The 14,724-nt window shown below is 36.3% G+C and overlaps 3 protein-coding genes and 1 pseudogene across 5 annotated transcripts; 2 read left to right on the top strand and 2 right to left on the bottom strand.

The window, feature by feature from the left end:
• Positions 1-2: 2 nt before the first annotated feature.
• Positions 3-2,960, bottom strand: LOC114524729 (adrenocorticotropic hormone receptor-like). Of its 3 annotated transcripts, none has more exons than XM_028545894.1 (3): positions 2,893-2,960; positions 2,550-2,768; positions 3-1,041 (listed from the first exon to the last, which is right to left on the bottom strand). In XM_028545894.1, exons 1-3 carry the CDS (start codon positions 2,918-2,920, stop codon positions 179-181), a joined length of 1,110 nt encoding a protein of 369 aa, XP_028401695.1. In that variant the 5' UTR covers positions 2,921-2,960; the 3' UTR covers positions 3-178. The 3 variants fall into 3 exon arrangements, with proteins under 3 accessions (XP_028401695.1, XP_028401696.1, XP_028401697.1); XM_028545895.1 differs by having other exon boundaries at positions 2,820-2,906; XM_028545896.1 differs by having other exon boundaries at positions 2,550-2,705; positions 2,893-2,900.
• LOC114524730 lies at positions 2,754-4,290 on the top strand (annotated as a pseudogene).
• Positions 4,291-4,945: 655 nt separating this feature from the next.
• LOC114524923 lies at positions 4,946-8,011 on the bottom strand. The gene has a single exon (XM_028546152.1). The coding sequence runs from the start codon at positions 7,868-7,870 to the stop codon at positions 5,507-5,509; it is 2,364 nt and encodes a 787-aa protein (XP_028401953.1). The 5' UTR covers positions 7,871-8,011; the 3' UTR covers positions 4,946-5,506.
• A 343-nt stretch (positions 8,012-8,354) lies between these two features.
• LOC114524928 (flap endonuclease GEN homolog 1-like) lies at positions 8,355-14,701 on the top strand. The gene is made up of 13 exons (XM_028546158.1): positions 8,355-8,763; positions 9,419-9,508; positions 9,603-9,692; positions 9,859-9,913; positions 10,034-10,169; positions 10,579-10,650; positions 10,936-10,972; positions 11,054-11,137; positions 11,596-11,646; positions 12,012-12,085; positions 12,427-12,541; positions 12,875-12,944; positions 13,116-14,701. The coding sequence occupies exons 1-13, from the start codon at positions 8,413-8,415 to the stop codon at positions 14,186-14,188; spliced, it is 2,298 nt and encodes a 765-aa protein (XP_028401959.1). The 5' UTR covers positions 8,355-8,412; the 3' UTR covers positions 14,189-14,701.
• Positions 14,702-14,724: the final 23 nt, after the last annotated feature.

Genomic DNA, 14,724 nt, shown 5'->3' with positions numbered 1-14,724 from the left:
TTGATAGGGATTAGTTTAATCTCTTTTGGGAAGTGTACTTATGTATCTATAACCAGAATACACATTAGTCATTATTGTTAATTTGTGAAAATAGAACTTGTGTGAGTAATAAAACCAACCGACATTTCTTGATATCTTAGAATGCCCCAGCGTAAACCAAAGGTTCCAGACGACTTTTTTATTTTTTACAACAGTACATGACATAGAAGGTTTTCCGATATTTAGGCAGCCTCCATAGGTATAAAAAAGGACTAGCTGCGGTATTTATTAAATACAGAATATCTGCGATGTACGGAAACAAATCACTCGCATACAATTTCTCTTCTGTGCCTGCGAGATGCCAATGGACTCCAATTATTGTTGGCATTATTCCAAGTATTAGAACAATGTTCACGAGGAGTACTGTAGTGAGGAAACGGTTTTGATTTCTTAAACGTAGTTTCGTCATCCGTATGGTAGTTTCCGATCTCGATCGATTATTGACGAGTGATGAATGTTGTTTACGAATACTGATGAAAGCGAGGAGATAGATGAGGACCGTAGCCAGGAAAAATACGCTTGTGTACACAGTTGTCACTCCTGCTAGGCCGATTTCGTTTTTAAGAAGCTCGGTTGTTATCCAAGAAAATATAAAGTTAATCGTCCAAACTATCGCAATCCATATGTAGCACAAGCAAGATGTCACATAAACTTTGTGCCATAAAGGGAAAGCAATGGAGACGTATCTTTCCAATGCCAGCACAGCCACAGCCGGGAAAGGTAAAAAATACAGGAAAGCAGCGATACCTTTATAAATTCTTTCCAAAATTCCTGGCATACAGAATTTGGCCTGATAGGTCGTCTGCGATAGTAAAATATCTTTGAAATGAAACAATGAATTCAGCAGATCAGCAATGCTGACGTTTCCTATGAATTTGGTGTTCGGATTCTGAAAACACTTCAGTGGATCTCCATGCATAGCAAACAAGAGCATTATATTGGCTATTATTGCTACGACGATAAGAAACGTATAAACTGCAAGACTCCATGGTACTAGTGCTCCTAAAAAAACAACGCAGTCTTCAAAATTGCTGGTATAGTCAAATGAATCATTGCCAGTTTTCCAATCGTTCCCATCATCGTTCATTTTGAACGAGATCAGTTATAGTATAGCTAGGACGTTCTATTATTCATGCTTGAAGTATTTTAATTAAACTTAATTGTAGACGCGGAAGTTGAATGTGGTATCAGAAAAGTTGGAATTCTGCATGCCGATTGATCAACCAATTAAAGCGTTATAAATAATTTAATCTAATTTCGGACGAAGGACGTCTTTGACATTGGAGATGTATTGGGATTTATTAATATATGTTTTGTACACCATGCACATCATAATGCTATCAGAATTGAAATAATTTAAAGTGACAAAAAACCACGATTTAATTAATACAAAGACTTTTAAAAGAGCTAGGATCTGACTCCTCCACAGTCCCTTATCTGGACATTTATAGATCAGTAGTGACTAGGAAAAGTCCAGAAAAGTATCTTAATTATGCTTAATTATAAGTATTCGTTTGCGTAACACCAAAGCGACTGGGGGACGAGTCAGGAGCCGGAAGGAGTGTACGCAGCTTTGCGTCATTCATTGTGACCCTATAATTGTCCAAATACGCAACTTGACAAAAGCGTGACTGGCAGTCTGGCACTGGTGCCCAAATTAAAAATTAGTTCGTAAAACATAATGAACTACCTCTGAATTTTTGGTAGTACCCGTTCTTAGGCTCCGTGCCCAATTCCATTTTAAATTGACGTGTTGAACCTGGGCACCAAAGTACCAGGGCCCCCTTGGAACATCAAGCCCGTTTAGCTTAAACGGTAGATAAGTCAAAATTAAAAAACACTCTTACATCTCTCTTGAATGATTCAACTTGAATATTATGCACTAAATATATAGTTGCCGGTAAACAGTATCTTTGTATTAAGGTTACAAACATTCAGTTTGCTTCCTGAATAAAACGACTAAAAGTAAAACTTTCTATTTTGGACTTAACCACCGTTTAAGCTAAACGGGTTTGATACATCCGACCCCAGGCACTTGGTACGGCCTCGTTTACACTACACTGACTGCAGTCAATTTATTGGCACGACACGGCTAAAATGAGTACGTACCCAATTTTATTAGTGCTCAGGCTACCAAAACAAAGGCTGAGCAGGGATCAAATGGGCACAGATACCCATTTTAGCCGTGCCGTGCCAAAAAGTCAAGTGTAGTGTAAACGGGGCTGTAATCGATCAAAATAAATTCACAGACAATTTTGCAACAACTTACCCAAAAACCAACACAAGTCAACAAAACAAAACAAACTAAAACAAAACAAAATCTAAAAATTAACATCTTAAAACTCAAAATATAGGTTAAATCACGACAAAGATGAGTTCGTGATATTCCGATTTTCGTGTTATTTCAAGTTAGTCTGCATTGATGATTTTGCAATAAAAACGAAATATCTCTACCCATATTTTGAGTTTGAAGATGTTAATCTTCGGGTTTTTGTTTTGTAATAACTTACCCCCTGTGGTAATTTGCGTTGGTGTGTGTTGAATGTTGATATGGTTATTAAATGTTGTCACAGCGGATGTGTCACAGCAACCAAAACTGAGAAAGATAATTTTCCCAATGAAAATTATATAATTATTTGCTTCTGAATACATTAGTATGCTCATACCTAAAAAAAATAAATTGAAAATTATATAATTATTTGCTTCTGAATACATTAGTATGCTCATACCTAAAAAAAATAAATAGTTACTAACACTGAATACCAACGTGTGAAGCAGACCTAAAATGCGGGTCTCAATCGCTTTTCAGATAGCAAACTGAAAGAAACTAAGAAAGGGCACACGCAACACAACCTCGGGATCTCGCCATCATCTCGGTCATATGACCTGAGACGGTGATCAGCTTTATGACGTACAAGTACCAGTCAAAGGTCATTCATTTTCATCCAATCATATCCACTATTGCAAACACACCCCGAAGACTCCTTTAAAAATTTTTGCTTCGTGTTTAATACTTATGGACAGTGTCGAAGTATAGAGCAATTTGGTTTTATAACCAGACTAAGGCTACGGACATTTAGAATGATAGAACGCAAAGTTAGAGACAATTCGAGGTCACTCGAACTCATTGCTGGTGGTTTAGCTGGGGCTACGTCTACAGTTGTGACATATCCTCTCGAAGTTTTAAAGACAAGATTGCAGTCGTCAACATTCAGACTTGGTGGATTACCGCTGTTTTACCTCGGACAGAACGTGAACTTTAATATAGCCAGCCCAGTGGCTACAGTGGGAGAAATACCATTGGTGTCATATATGAGACAGATGATTAAAAATGAAGGCTATTCGCTATTTTCCCGTGGGCTTGCCGCAAATATTATGGCCGTTTCTTTGTCAAAGGCAATCTACTTTCCCGTGTATTCCTGTTGTAAGCGAATCTTGGGTCAATCTGATAGCGCCATCGTCCACAGTTCTTCGGCAGCAACGGCAGGCTTCGTTTGCACTACCTTAACAAATCCTGTATGGTTTTTAAAAACAAGGTTACAACTTGACAGTGGAATAAATATTAATAAACAGAACTCGTTTAAAGTGCCGATCCAAATCTACCAGAAAGAAGGAATACGAGTGTTTTACAGTGGCTTAGCAGCTTCGTATCTGGGCATAGTCGAAACAGTGTTGCAATTCGTTATATATGAGTACTTGCGAAGTCGGTATGTTAGAGAACAAGAGACATCACGTATGAATCCCAAATACCTTTCTGATTGTATGCTGGCTGGGGCAATTTCCAAGACAATTGCTACTGTTATAGCATACCCTCATGAGGTGTTCAGAACACGAACGAGAGAACAGGAAAACATTGGCAAATCGTTTGTAAAATTATTTAGAGAAATATTAAAAAATGAAGGCTGGCAAACGTTTTACAGCGGGTTGGGAACCCATTTAGTTCGCCAAGTGCCCAATAGTGCTATTTTATTTTTGGCTTATGAGGCAGTGATTCGCTATTTTGGGACGCGATAGCAATATATTTTGTATGCAGTTACGTAATTACGTGGGGGGGTTTTAAGTTAGATAATTACGTGGGGGAAGTCAAGTTATTAATTACCTATTACGTGGTGGGAAATTACGTCATAGTTGAATAATAGAATTTGCAATGGTAAATAATATTAATGATGTCATTACTTATTAATCATCTGTAAATAGTCATTAAAGAGTCATTATTTATTATGAACCCAATCACTATAGTCATTTATATCATCTGTATGTCGTCAAGTGTGTTTATAATGCCACATAATGATAAATCATGGTTATTAAAACCAAATGGCCTGAGCCTCGCAAGTTGGCGCTTTCAGTTTGTTCGCAGGTTTCCCCGTGATATTTGTGCAAAATATCCCACACGTAACGGTTTTTCATGCTGAACGGGAACACAATGACGGGCGTTATCACCAATCAAAGATTACAAAAATCGGCAGTTACGATTTACAGAAGTATCAGTGAACCTCAGATGGGGGGGGGGTTGAAGGATTAAAAAAAAAAAAAAGAAGCTTAAGTCTAAAACAAAGTTTAATTATTTAAAATATGCTAGGAATATACCTAAGCCAAGATAGACCTATCTATAACTAGCATCCTCGCAGGCATTTATAGGCAGATGGTGGCAATGGGAAGTTATAACTGTGGCTCTGCTATAGGTGCTAAATGGTAATTGCCTAACATTCTTCTAAAAATTCACAAATTTTGATCACTACCAGTTTTGGTTTGCGTTTACAATCCTACATCGAATCAAGACTATGTTCGCGTATTATTGTTTAAAACGAGATATGAAAAAAGGATACATGATATATATACGAAACGAATCAGTTTTATATAGTATATAACGTCAAATATTACAAGCAAATCATGCACTTACATAATAACTCTATTGGACATATTCGATCACTGTTTATACTCTATTTGCGTTCATAGGCGTACGGAACAAAATTTCGAGAATCAAGATATTCAGGCAAACTGAAAAAGAGTTACAGAGCTAAAATTTTTAGAACCAAATTTTGTAATATATATCATATATGGGTACTCTATTTGGCCATTTTTGTTACATTTTCTTGAAAGCAAATCCGCTGCTTTGCCAAGTTTATTGTTACAAATCTGGTAAATCTGGAAAATTCAGGCGATTTTTTTCGCCCTCTCAAACAAAGTTGCACCCGTACGCCTATGTCCGCGTTGTTTATTTCTAGCATTGTTTAATAATTAGAATGCTTGGAGCACAAATTGGATCAGTTTATTATACTTAATGTCAGAGGTGGTCTCAAATTCTGCTTTACAATGCTATAAAATAAAATTGCCTTCCGTTTTATTTATATATTAATCATCCAACATTATCGAATGTTATCATCTTGTTACACACACAAAATCATATTAATTATCCAACAGTATGGTGAAAGTTTTTGGAATCAATGCCATCAATCTTTACTTAAAATCATATATCAAACAAGTCATTCTTTCCAGGCTGAACAAACTCAACATTTCCCCCAGCCTCAACTGTAGTGTTATCAATAGGTTCAGAAGTGCTCCCCAACTTAGAGACATATCGGTGTATAATAAATCTCACTTGATACTCAAGATCTTTTCTCCTTTTCTTTGAATGGGATGAATTACCATGGAACAATACCAAAGGAAGAGCAAATGTTGCACACAGGAAGACAGCTTGTACATAGGTTGATGTGTCCTCAGCATTATTTAGAGACATAATGGCTGCAAATGCTATGGACAGATAAACTAATGTTAACAGCAGTTTCATCACAATTATGAAGAATGTTTTCCCTCTTGGTCTGAGTCGACGGTAGACAGCAACATAGAGATTGAATGGAATTGATGGGGCATAGTTATTATCCAAGAGCAACAATCCTGGCCCTGCAGCTTGGGTTGATGTCATACTGGAGCTATCACTTGCACTTGACGTTGGCTGGATATTCATTGGCTCCTGTTGCTCATACTTTTCGCATTCCTCAAAAAGAACAATCCGCAAGTTCTCATAAACAGAAATGTAATGAGAAAATGCTCTCCAAATGTAGAAAATAACAAAGAAAGCAGAAACTGTGTAGGGAATAAAAAACTTTACATTGAAGCCAAGACCAATTAATGTGTAAAGAAATATCTTTCCAAGAATGTAGAAAAATACTCCAAACATTGATGTCAAAAATACATAAGAACCCAGAACAGAACTACAGAATAATATGAACATACAATATAGAAATGAAACAAGAACTATTCGAATACAAGAGGGAAGTCGCTCACAACAGTCACTGCTGAGAGGTATATCCTGACTATAAAGAAGACGACAAATCCGAAAAGCAACATATCCAACTGGTGTTATATAAACCACAAGACAGAAAATAACAAATGGTATCCACAAGGCCATGATAACTGGAAGGAGAATAAATCCTAGAACCAAACAAATTTTGGGAGTTTCATAATCCTGATCAAAGTCAACTGTTTCTGATTGTTCTGGTGTAGTACTTCTACCAGGACAACAGCAATATGTCAGCAGCCATGTACATGGTGCAAAAATGATTTTCATTATAAAAACCCAGAATCCAGCATCAATACAGCACTTCAAGTGAAATACCATATTTGATTGCATAAACTGAAAACCTGTTTTTCCTGTGTGATGATTGAGGTACTGCTCGGGTTTTGGGAAACCAAGAAAGGTTTTTTCATCTTTCCGACCGGACAAAGATCTACCCAATCCAGACAACCGCCCAGGAATAAGTACTAATACACTAAGCACAATAATGCAAAAAAGGACAATGGCAAAGACATAATATTCCACTGGCTGCTTGAGAAACCCAATCAAGCCTGTGTAGTAAGTAACATTGCTCCTTATCGATGTGTTATTGTTGTCGACTAAAAACACCCAAACACATGCACAAAATATCAATGGAAAGATTAACAGTCCAATGACTCGACAAAGTCTAGAGTAACATGCCTGTGCTTCATCTCCACCACATGTGACAAAAGATAATGGTTCAACAAGAGTGAGTAGCTTTCTATTTGTAGCAAGTGAGTCAACAGGTGTAGCCAAATAGTTTGAATAACCAAGACGTTTTGGTCCAGTGACTCTTGACCGACGAACAATCTGGCTATCTCTAGTTGGCAAGTACTTAAATAACAAAGGTGCAATCAAGAAAAGTACAGCACTGACAACTTGTACAGCAATTATGGCATAGGACACCCAATCATTAGGATGGATAACTTGTGAACAGTTTACAAACCCATTGTTTAAATTTTCCTTCCATGTACAGCATCGATGAACAACATCACTATCATCAGTCTTATTCTTTCCCTCCAAAGGTGGAAAACAGACTGGGCTACCAGGTTCTACATTGAATTCTGTGTTTTTGTAAAATGCTGCTACTATCACCAAGTCTTTGCAAATCGCGTCAAGGCGATTAAAACAATTTGTATCATTCGCTGGGTACATTTTAACACTGGAGGACTGCACAGAATGTTTCAAGGTCGTTAGTGACAGTATTTCACTGTCGTCAGGAAGTGCCAGTAAAAACTCAGCTCTCATTTTTCTGACCAAAACGAAACGTCTATTTACCCCCATCGACGTGCTATTTGAACTGTCCATTATAGTGACTGTAAACGATACAGCAATGTCGTCCAAACTAATACGATCAGCTAGCTTACCGGCTTTTAATTGACAGTTGCAATGCGTTTTCGGTTCTGCAATTGCACCAAAAAGGGCATTCTTTCCTGCTGCTTCATAGCCATTCAGCAACAATATAGCGATGAACAAGCTCACAGAGTTTATACTTCGGTTAGTTCGGTACATCATTAAACCAGCAAGGAAATAAATCGTAATAAAACAACCACTAACGCTAGTGTTTGTTAAACATAAACTTCTGGTTTTATAAGTTCATATATAGAAAAATTTGCAAAAAAAATTGCAATTACAAATGTTGCATAACCTTGCGCATTCAAGTGACAATTTATTGGTCACGTGGTACAAGTCGATGAAGTCGAATGACAATTTATATGGTCACGTGGTTTACTTTTCACATGATCTTGAGTAGATCTTCCAGTCGAGTTCCAAAATTTATCATTCAAACTTCTAAAAAAATTCTCTGTTCAACTTCAACAGTTCAAAGCTCATATTCAAGGTTGAAAAAATATTCATTTAAGAATTAAGGTCTCAACTCCCTGTTCAGTAATGCAACGCCTTACGCCTCGTGATCTAGATTCTCGACATCTCGTGACAAAGAAGACAAAGAATAAAATAATGTAAATTGTGGAATACGAAAATGGAACCAGTATGGAATGGAAACACAAAAAGGCGGACTTTTTGAAATTCGAAGTTGTGGTTAAACAAAAAGCAACATGGGTGTGCATCATTTATGGAGCATTTTAGAACCGTCAAAAACAGAAGAAAGTATTCAAAAACTTCGTGATAAGACGTTATGCATTGATCTAAGTCTGTGGATATGCGAAGCTCAGGGAACAAAAGGTTTGAAAGATCAGCTGAAGCCATATCTACGCAATGTTTTCTTTCGAACGATGTACTTGGCAAGTCTCGGTGTTCGTCCAGTGTTTGTTGTTGACGGTGTACCCCCTGAGATAAAACGAGAGACTATTGGGAAAAGGTTACAAGCACGAGGTGGATATGTTGCTCAGAGTGGTCAAAAATTAAGAAAGTTGAACAGATCAAAGTTTACAATGCGATGCAATGAGGTGTATAATAAATAATTGTATTATGTTTTCATTGTCCTGGCCACAGGCCAAAATGCATAGTATATACTCACCAAATACCATTGAGGCTGACAATGGGAACAGCTAGGGAAATGCAACACTATAAAGGTTCCTTGACAAGAATATATCCTGTGATTCTGGGCTGTGCTCCTATTAATTGTAATGTGTGTATGGTGTAATTTCTAGTGTCATTTTAAATAATTGCCTTGGGAAGATCTTACCTTCAATGAGAAAAGGTGGTATCTTGTCTGACCAGGCAGCTAGGCTAGCTTAGAGGCTGTTTACATGCATGATCCTGCAGGATTAAACAAAGCATGAACTAGCTGCCCTTGATGTATTGAAATGAGAATGTATATTTATAAACATGATCCTGGCATTTAGTTGACTTATTTCAATACCTTAAAATCATCTCACACTTCTGAATCTCTGTATGTGGTAACCAGGCTCATGTAAACAGCCTTAATGGTGCTCATAGTGGCTCAAATATTAGTCTAATTAACATGGGTATTATAAAAGCATCTTGCTGGGCGCAAGCATATAGCTATGTACTCATTACCTTGTATATATGGTACGTATAGTCAGTAACACCCCTTGGGAATTGTATTCTAGCATATATGTCAAGATTTTTGTGTTGCAGTGCTGTGAGATGATGAAATTCCTTGGAATACCTTTTATCAAAAGTGATGGAGAAGCTGAGGCAATGTGTGCATGGTTGAATGAAAAAGATGTGTGTAACAATTAGCTGAATGATGACACTTAATTAAAGTCCCAGCCAATTTAAATGTCCCCATTGATAGCATACTTTTATTATTATATTTTAGTATGCTGATGGTGTTTTAACTGATGATGGAGATGTGTTTCTTTATGGAGCAAAAGCTGTTTATAAGGATTTTAATATTTCTACTAGCAAGGTGGACATCTGTTACAAATACGAAATTATATAGTATTTTAGTTATATAACCCAGCTATTGATAGGTCTTTAATTAAGACATATGGCTGGCAGAAAATGTATTAATTGACACTCGATCTATATTCTATTAAAATGTGTAATTATAAATTATTTTGGTTTTGTTTTAGAATCCCACGGATAAGTTGCAGGTTTTTAGGTTGGAAAAAATTGAAAGTGATTTGGGTATGTTTTATATTACTTCAATTAAATACATATTTAAGAATAGTATGATTACCAATTAGCGGATGACATTGCTAATGAATGTGAGAAAAAAAAACCAATTTTTAGTTTGATCATATTAAGGGTTAACACGAAGAAATATGATTGCTCTCGCTTTGTTGCTTGGTTGCGACTACATTCCTGCAGGTGTCCCGGGGGTTGGAAAAGAGACGGCAGTCAAGTTATTCACCTCTCTTCTTGATGTTGACTTGTTAGACAGGTATATTTATATATTCAGTAAGTTTATATGGACTACTGCATGGTCAGTTCACATTGGATTGGTTGAATAAAAGCAATGCGAAATGAAATTCAATTTAGAAGACGTAAGATTTCTATGGATAATTTTAAAGCAATATATGGCTTCATGTCAGTGGAATATATATTAGTTGGTGACCAGTACCTGGCATTTAATTATGATTTAATTACCCTGCCACTGGCCATAAATTTCTTAATATTTAGTCATAGATATATCTTCCATAATTTATTCTTATTTGGAAAAACAGAAAATCCGCACACTGCATGGCTACAGACAAACAAATACGAGTTTTCTGATGAAGAAACTAGGATAGGCTATATCTATCCAGTCAAAAAATGTTCTTTTTCTTTTTGTACTGTACACGTTAATTAAGGTTTAATGCGTGGAAGTCATCGCCTGACATTCATCCTGCGGAGTTAACAAGTTTAGAAGTGTCTATAAAAAGGTTCGTTTTGACGTCACATGGCTTGGAACTGGTTTTAATTTCAATATATGTAACTGATACTTGCCTGTCTTGTCGATGCGAGCGGAGTTCTGAGTGAGCTTCTCAGGGGCTCAGGTGCATGGACAATCCGGTAGACCTTATATTTTCACTGCATGATTAAGTCAAAAGTCAGTTCAGTCACATTGACATTGTGATTCTATAGCATGGCCCTCACATATAACCGCGATATAATTAATTAAGCAATCAAATTATCTTGACCATATATTAATGATCTCATTTTTGTAGGAAAGCTGTCAAACTTCCAGATTTTCCCAATAAGGCTGTAAGTCAGTATAATTCTTTGCAAAACAGATTAAAAAGTTGAAAGATTAGTGAAAATTGATTTAGTATTACTTTAACAAAGGTTATAAAAGAATTCCTTTCCCCAAAACTTGGAAATACAAATGTCAACTTTGAGTGGAAATGTCCAGATTTGGAAGGGGTTAAGGTAATAAGTAGATTGTTTATAATATAGAGTACTTAATATGCAGTCATAATTATAGTTCTAGGCACTAGTAACATTCAGTGAACTGGTAACATTTCATTGTGAAATCTATATTTCCCTACATACGGGATGCCAGTCGCTCACTCTTCTACAGTAAATTTTTGGATTGCAATAATACTTGGAGGGGTATTTGGACTATATTTTGTGAAACATAAAAATGATAAAATGTTTGCTATGGAAAAGGGCGTGATCGAGGATTCGAGATAAACATCAAAATTGTGTCTCGAAAAGCTGATGCAGGGTTTCCAAGTTTCTCTTAATTATTGGATAACAAACTAGATACTTCTAGGGAGTAACAAGATGCGATAAATGCCGTCTGCCCGACTGATTTCTTTTGTAGAAAAATGTGCATTCAAAAGAAATCCAAAACATAAAATTCGAAATTTTATTTGTTCTTACAGGAGTTCTTTTTCCGAAAACTGGAGTGGCCGAAGGAATATACTGAAGAAAAGGTAGGGTAAAATTCTTAACTTTTTTTGACGTCGACTTGCTGTTCAATTTCAAATCCTTTTCGAGTACTTGGTAACTATTTCAAGGACTCAAGGTGTACTAGAAAGTAGAGATATTATTTATAAATTATACACGTAATCCTCCTCGTACTGTAATATATGCCACAGCCTATCGTGATGGTAAAAGATGCATGCATGATCCAGCCATGTCAGTGATTATTGTTTTACGTACGGCACATTGCTGCATGTGCGTATAATTTTTAGGATATTCAAACTAACTAGCTCATGCACTATATTCCTTGAATTTTTAATCCTGAACATTGTGCTTACGGAGCTATTTATAAAAGAATGTCAATTTATTTTTAAAGATACTGATTCTCGTGACTGACTGGCAACTAGCACATATGAACCCTACTCGAGATCTTCTATTTTCCCCAACAAGGTAACGTAGCTGTTTGCGTTAACACAAGACAGTTTGGTTACATTGCCTTTTGTTCATGTTACACATATGTACCTATGCATATATATAACAACTGCCCCGTTCCTTATACCTTTTTCATGAATTTTCTAAAAACGAAGGAAAAATACTACAGTATTGTCAACATGAATATATAGAATATTTAAACTGAATTATACGTTTATGCATGCTTTCATATACCCTGCTTTGAAATTGAAACCAAAACAGGTGACTTTGTATTCATGGAAAGGGTAAGGGTAACTAAACTACTAAATTAGTCATGCAAAGATTGCTGTAAACTATGTTTTGATGCTATGACGGTTCAGAATCGTTAAGCCAAGAGTTAGACAAGGCAAGGAGTACTATGAAATTGAGTGGAACACGAAAGATGAAACTGGCAAAGTCTGGCCAAAGGCCTTCGTTACTGTTAAAACAAAAGAGGTATAGGATCCCGTATTAATCGTGTAGTTAAAATAGTTTACCGAAAATTTATTATAGAACAACTCTATAGTTATATCTAGATTTTTTCGAAGTATATATTTTTAATATCAAAACTCGTACTGTTTTATAGCGACTGAGATTCTAAGAGAGGCGTATATATTGCGCGTTGAAATTGTTTAGTTCGCTAAAATAACGTGCAGTACGTATTACCATTACCAAAAGTTTATTACCGATTTTAGCATGATTTTTAATCATAAACAAAGTAACGTTTGTTTATGATTAAAGCAACGTAAATTTGCTTTAAGTAACGTAAAGCAAACGTTTTATACATAGATTATGTGCAACAAATTCCCAGTGCTTGTTGAAAGATTTGAGACCGAACTAACCGCCAAAAAGAGCAAAGGTAAGTGTATTTCTGAGAAGTCGTTTATAAATTCTATATGAAAGATTTATTATGCTTCATAGTCGTTCGAAACTTAATTTTTCAAATCCGGTTTTCCTCATCACGCATGGCAGAAAAACTAATCCTGTGCGTGCAGTTCACGATCAGGAAATGTTTTCTTCCCCCATTTAGGAAAAACGAAAAAGAGCCAGAAAAATAAAACTACAGCTGATGAACCAGAACATCTTGATAATTTGATGAACAAAATCCATAACATAAACCTTGAAGACACAGCTCCGAGGGTAGTACTTTGTGACGATGAATGCGGTGATCTATCTGGAAAGACTTACGACAACAGCTCCACGGCAGAGGATAGGCAGATTAAACCTGAAATAGTTTGTACTTATTACGAGGTTGATGAGGATACGTCGCTAATTGTTCCAATGACCAATTATACTCAACCTTCACAATATAAGGAGTATGGCACGGATAGAGAACTTCAAATTTTGGATTGCAAAGTGAAAGGAGTTAAAGAAGCCAAGATTCCCGCTGATTTTGTTTGTATAATTTCTGATGAACAGGCTGATGCTGTTGCTGGTGAAATGGATCAAATTGATGCAGAGGGAGTCAGTTGCAAAAATATTTCATATAACATAGTCGGTAGTCCTATACGCAACGGTTTTCGTGAAGACGGTTTTCACTCTCCGAGTGAAAATGAAATGACATCGCTCAATCTGGTAGATATCACGATAGACCAAACGATAGGAGCTGACCTTGTCATTGGAGATATTGACGATTTACTAACAGATTCGTTTGTCGCAAGTCTGCAGGATTTAACCCCTATACAACATGGTGAGTCTCACATTTGCGCCACAAAATCAAGTTCTAAACCATTAAGCAGCCGTAGCCGAAGGGTTGGTGAAAATGATATTTCTTTCGATTCAAACACGGTGTTAAATAAAGGTTTATCATCGAATTTTGAAGACGAAGTCTACTGTGATAGTCTGCAGCAACCGAGTAATAAACCAACGAATGACGTGAGAAGGCAAGAATTGTCGATTGAATACGAGGATGTGATTAAAAAAAGAGCTATTGGCGAAGTTAAACCGAACTTGCAGACGTGTTTGACTTCCTTCTCTCACACACCAGACTCTCGAGAGACAACTTCCTTGGCTTCGCGACTTTTGAAGCGATTTCAAACAGAGAATCGTACCAATGTTGCAGACAAACTTCGTTCTATTTCTGGCGAAGGTGATCTCGTTTAAACGCAGCGAATAAGCCCGTCAAATAAAAATTGAGAACGCTGAAAATGGCGTATTTATACAAACGAATTGTACTAAATTGTTTCAAATTATTTTTTATAAAATATTGGTTTTGAATAGTCGATTATATTAACGTTAAATTATAACTTAAATTATATCAGGAATGCCGATGTTGTGATGATGCATTTGATGAGTATTGATAGTCCCTGTAGGGCTTTATCGTTTGCCCCATTTTAGGCCGATCCTATAAAGTCACAACAATACATCAAAAAACATTTTGTCTACATCCCCCGCTTTTATAAGCTTTATAATTAAGGCCTGGTTCACACTAGCTTTTAAGAATCGGGGATCCATTGTATTACTTTATGATAGACAAAGCATTTTGCGCACCAAGGACAAGTGTGAACCAGGCTTAATCAGTATGTAGCTACTAAAGAAAAATATTTCGAATGCGATCGAAGTCAATTTTAATGAAGGAAAACCACGCACTTAATCAAAAGTTGACTTTTATAACTTCATTTTCCATACTAATTTGATTC

Source organism: Dendronephthya gigantea, unplaced genomic scaffold (genome assembly GCF_004324835.1).
Source record: "Dendronephthya gigantea isolate DGI-Jeju-01 unplaced genomic scaffold, DenGig_1.0 000032F, whole genome shotgun sequence".
NCBI classification, from domain to species: Eukaryota; Metazoa; Cnidaria; class Anthozoa; order Malacalcyonacea; family Nephtheidae; genus Dendronephthya; species Dendronephthya gigantea.
The sequence above is the reverse complement of the archived record's forward strand: the minus strand, read 5'-3'. Positions and strand labels throughout refer to the sequence as shown.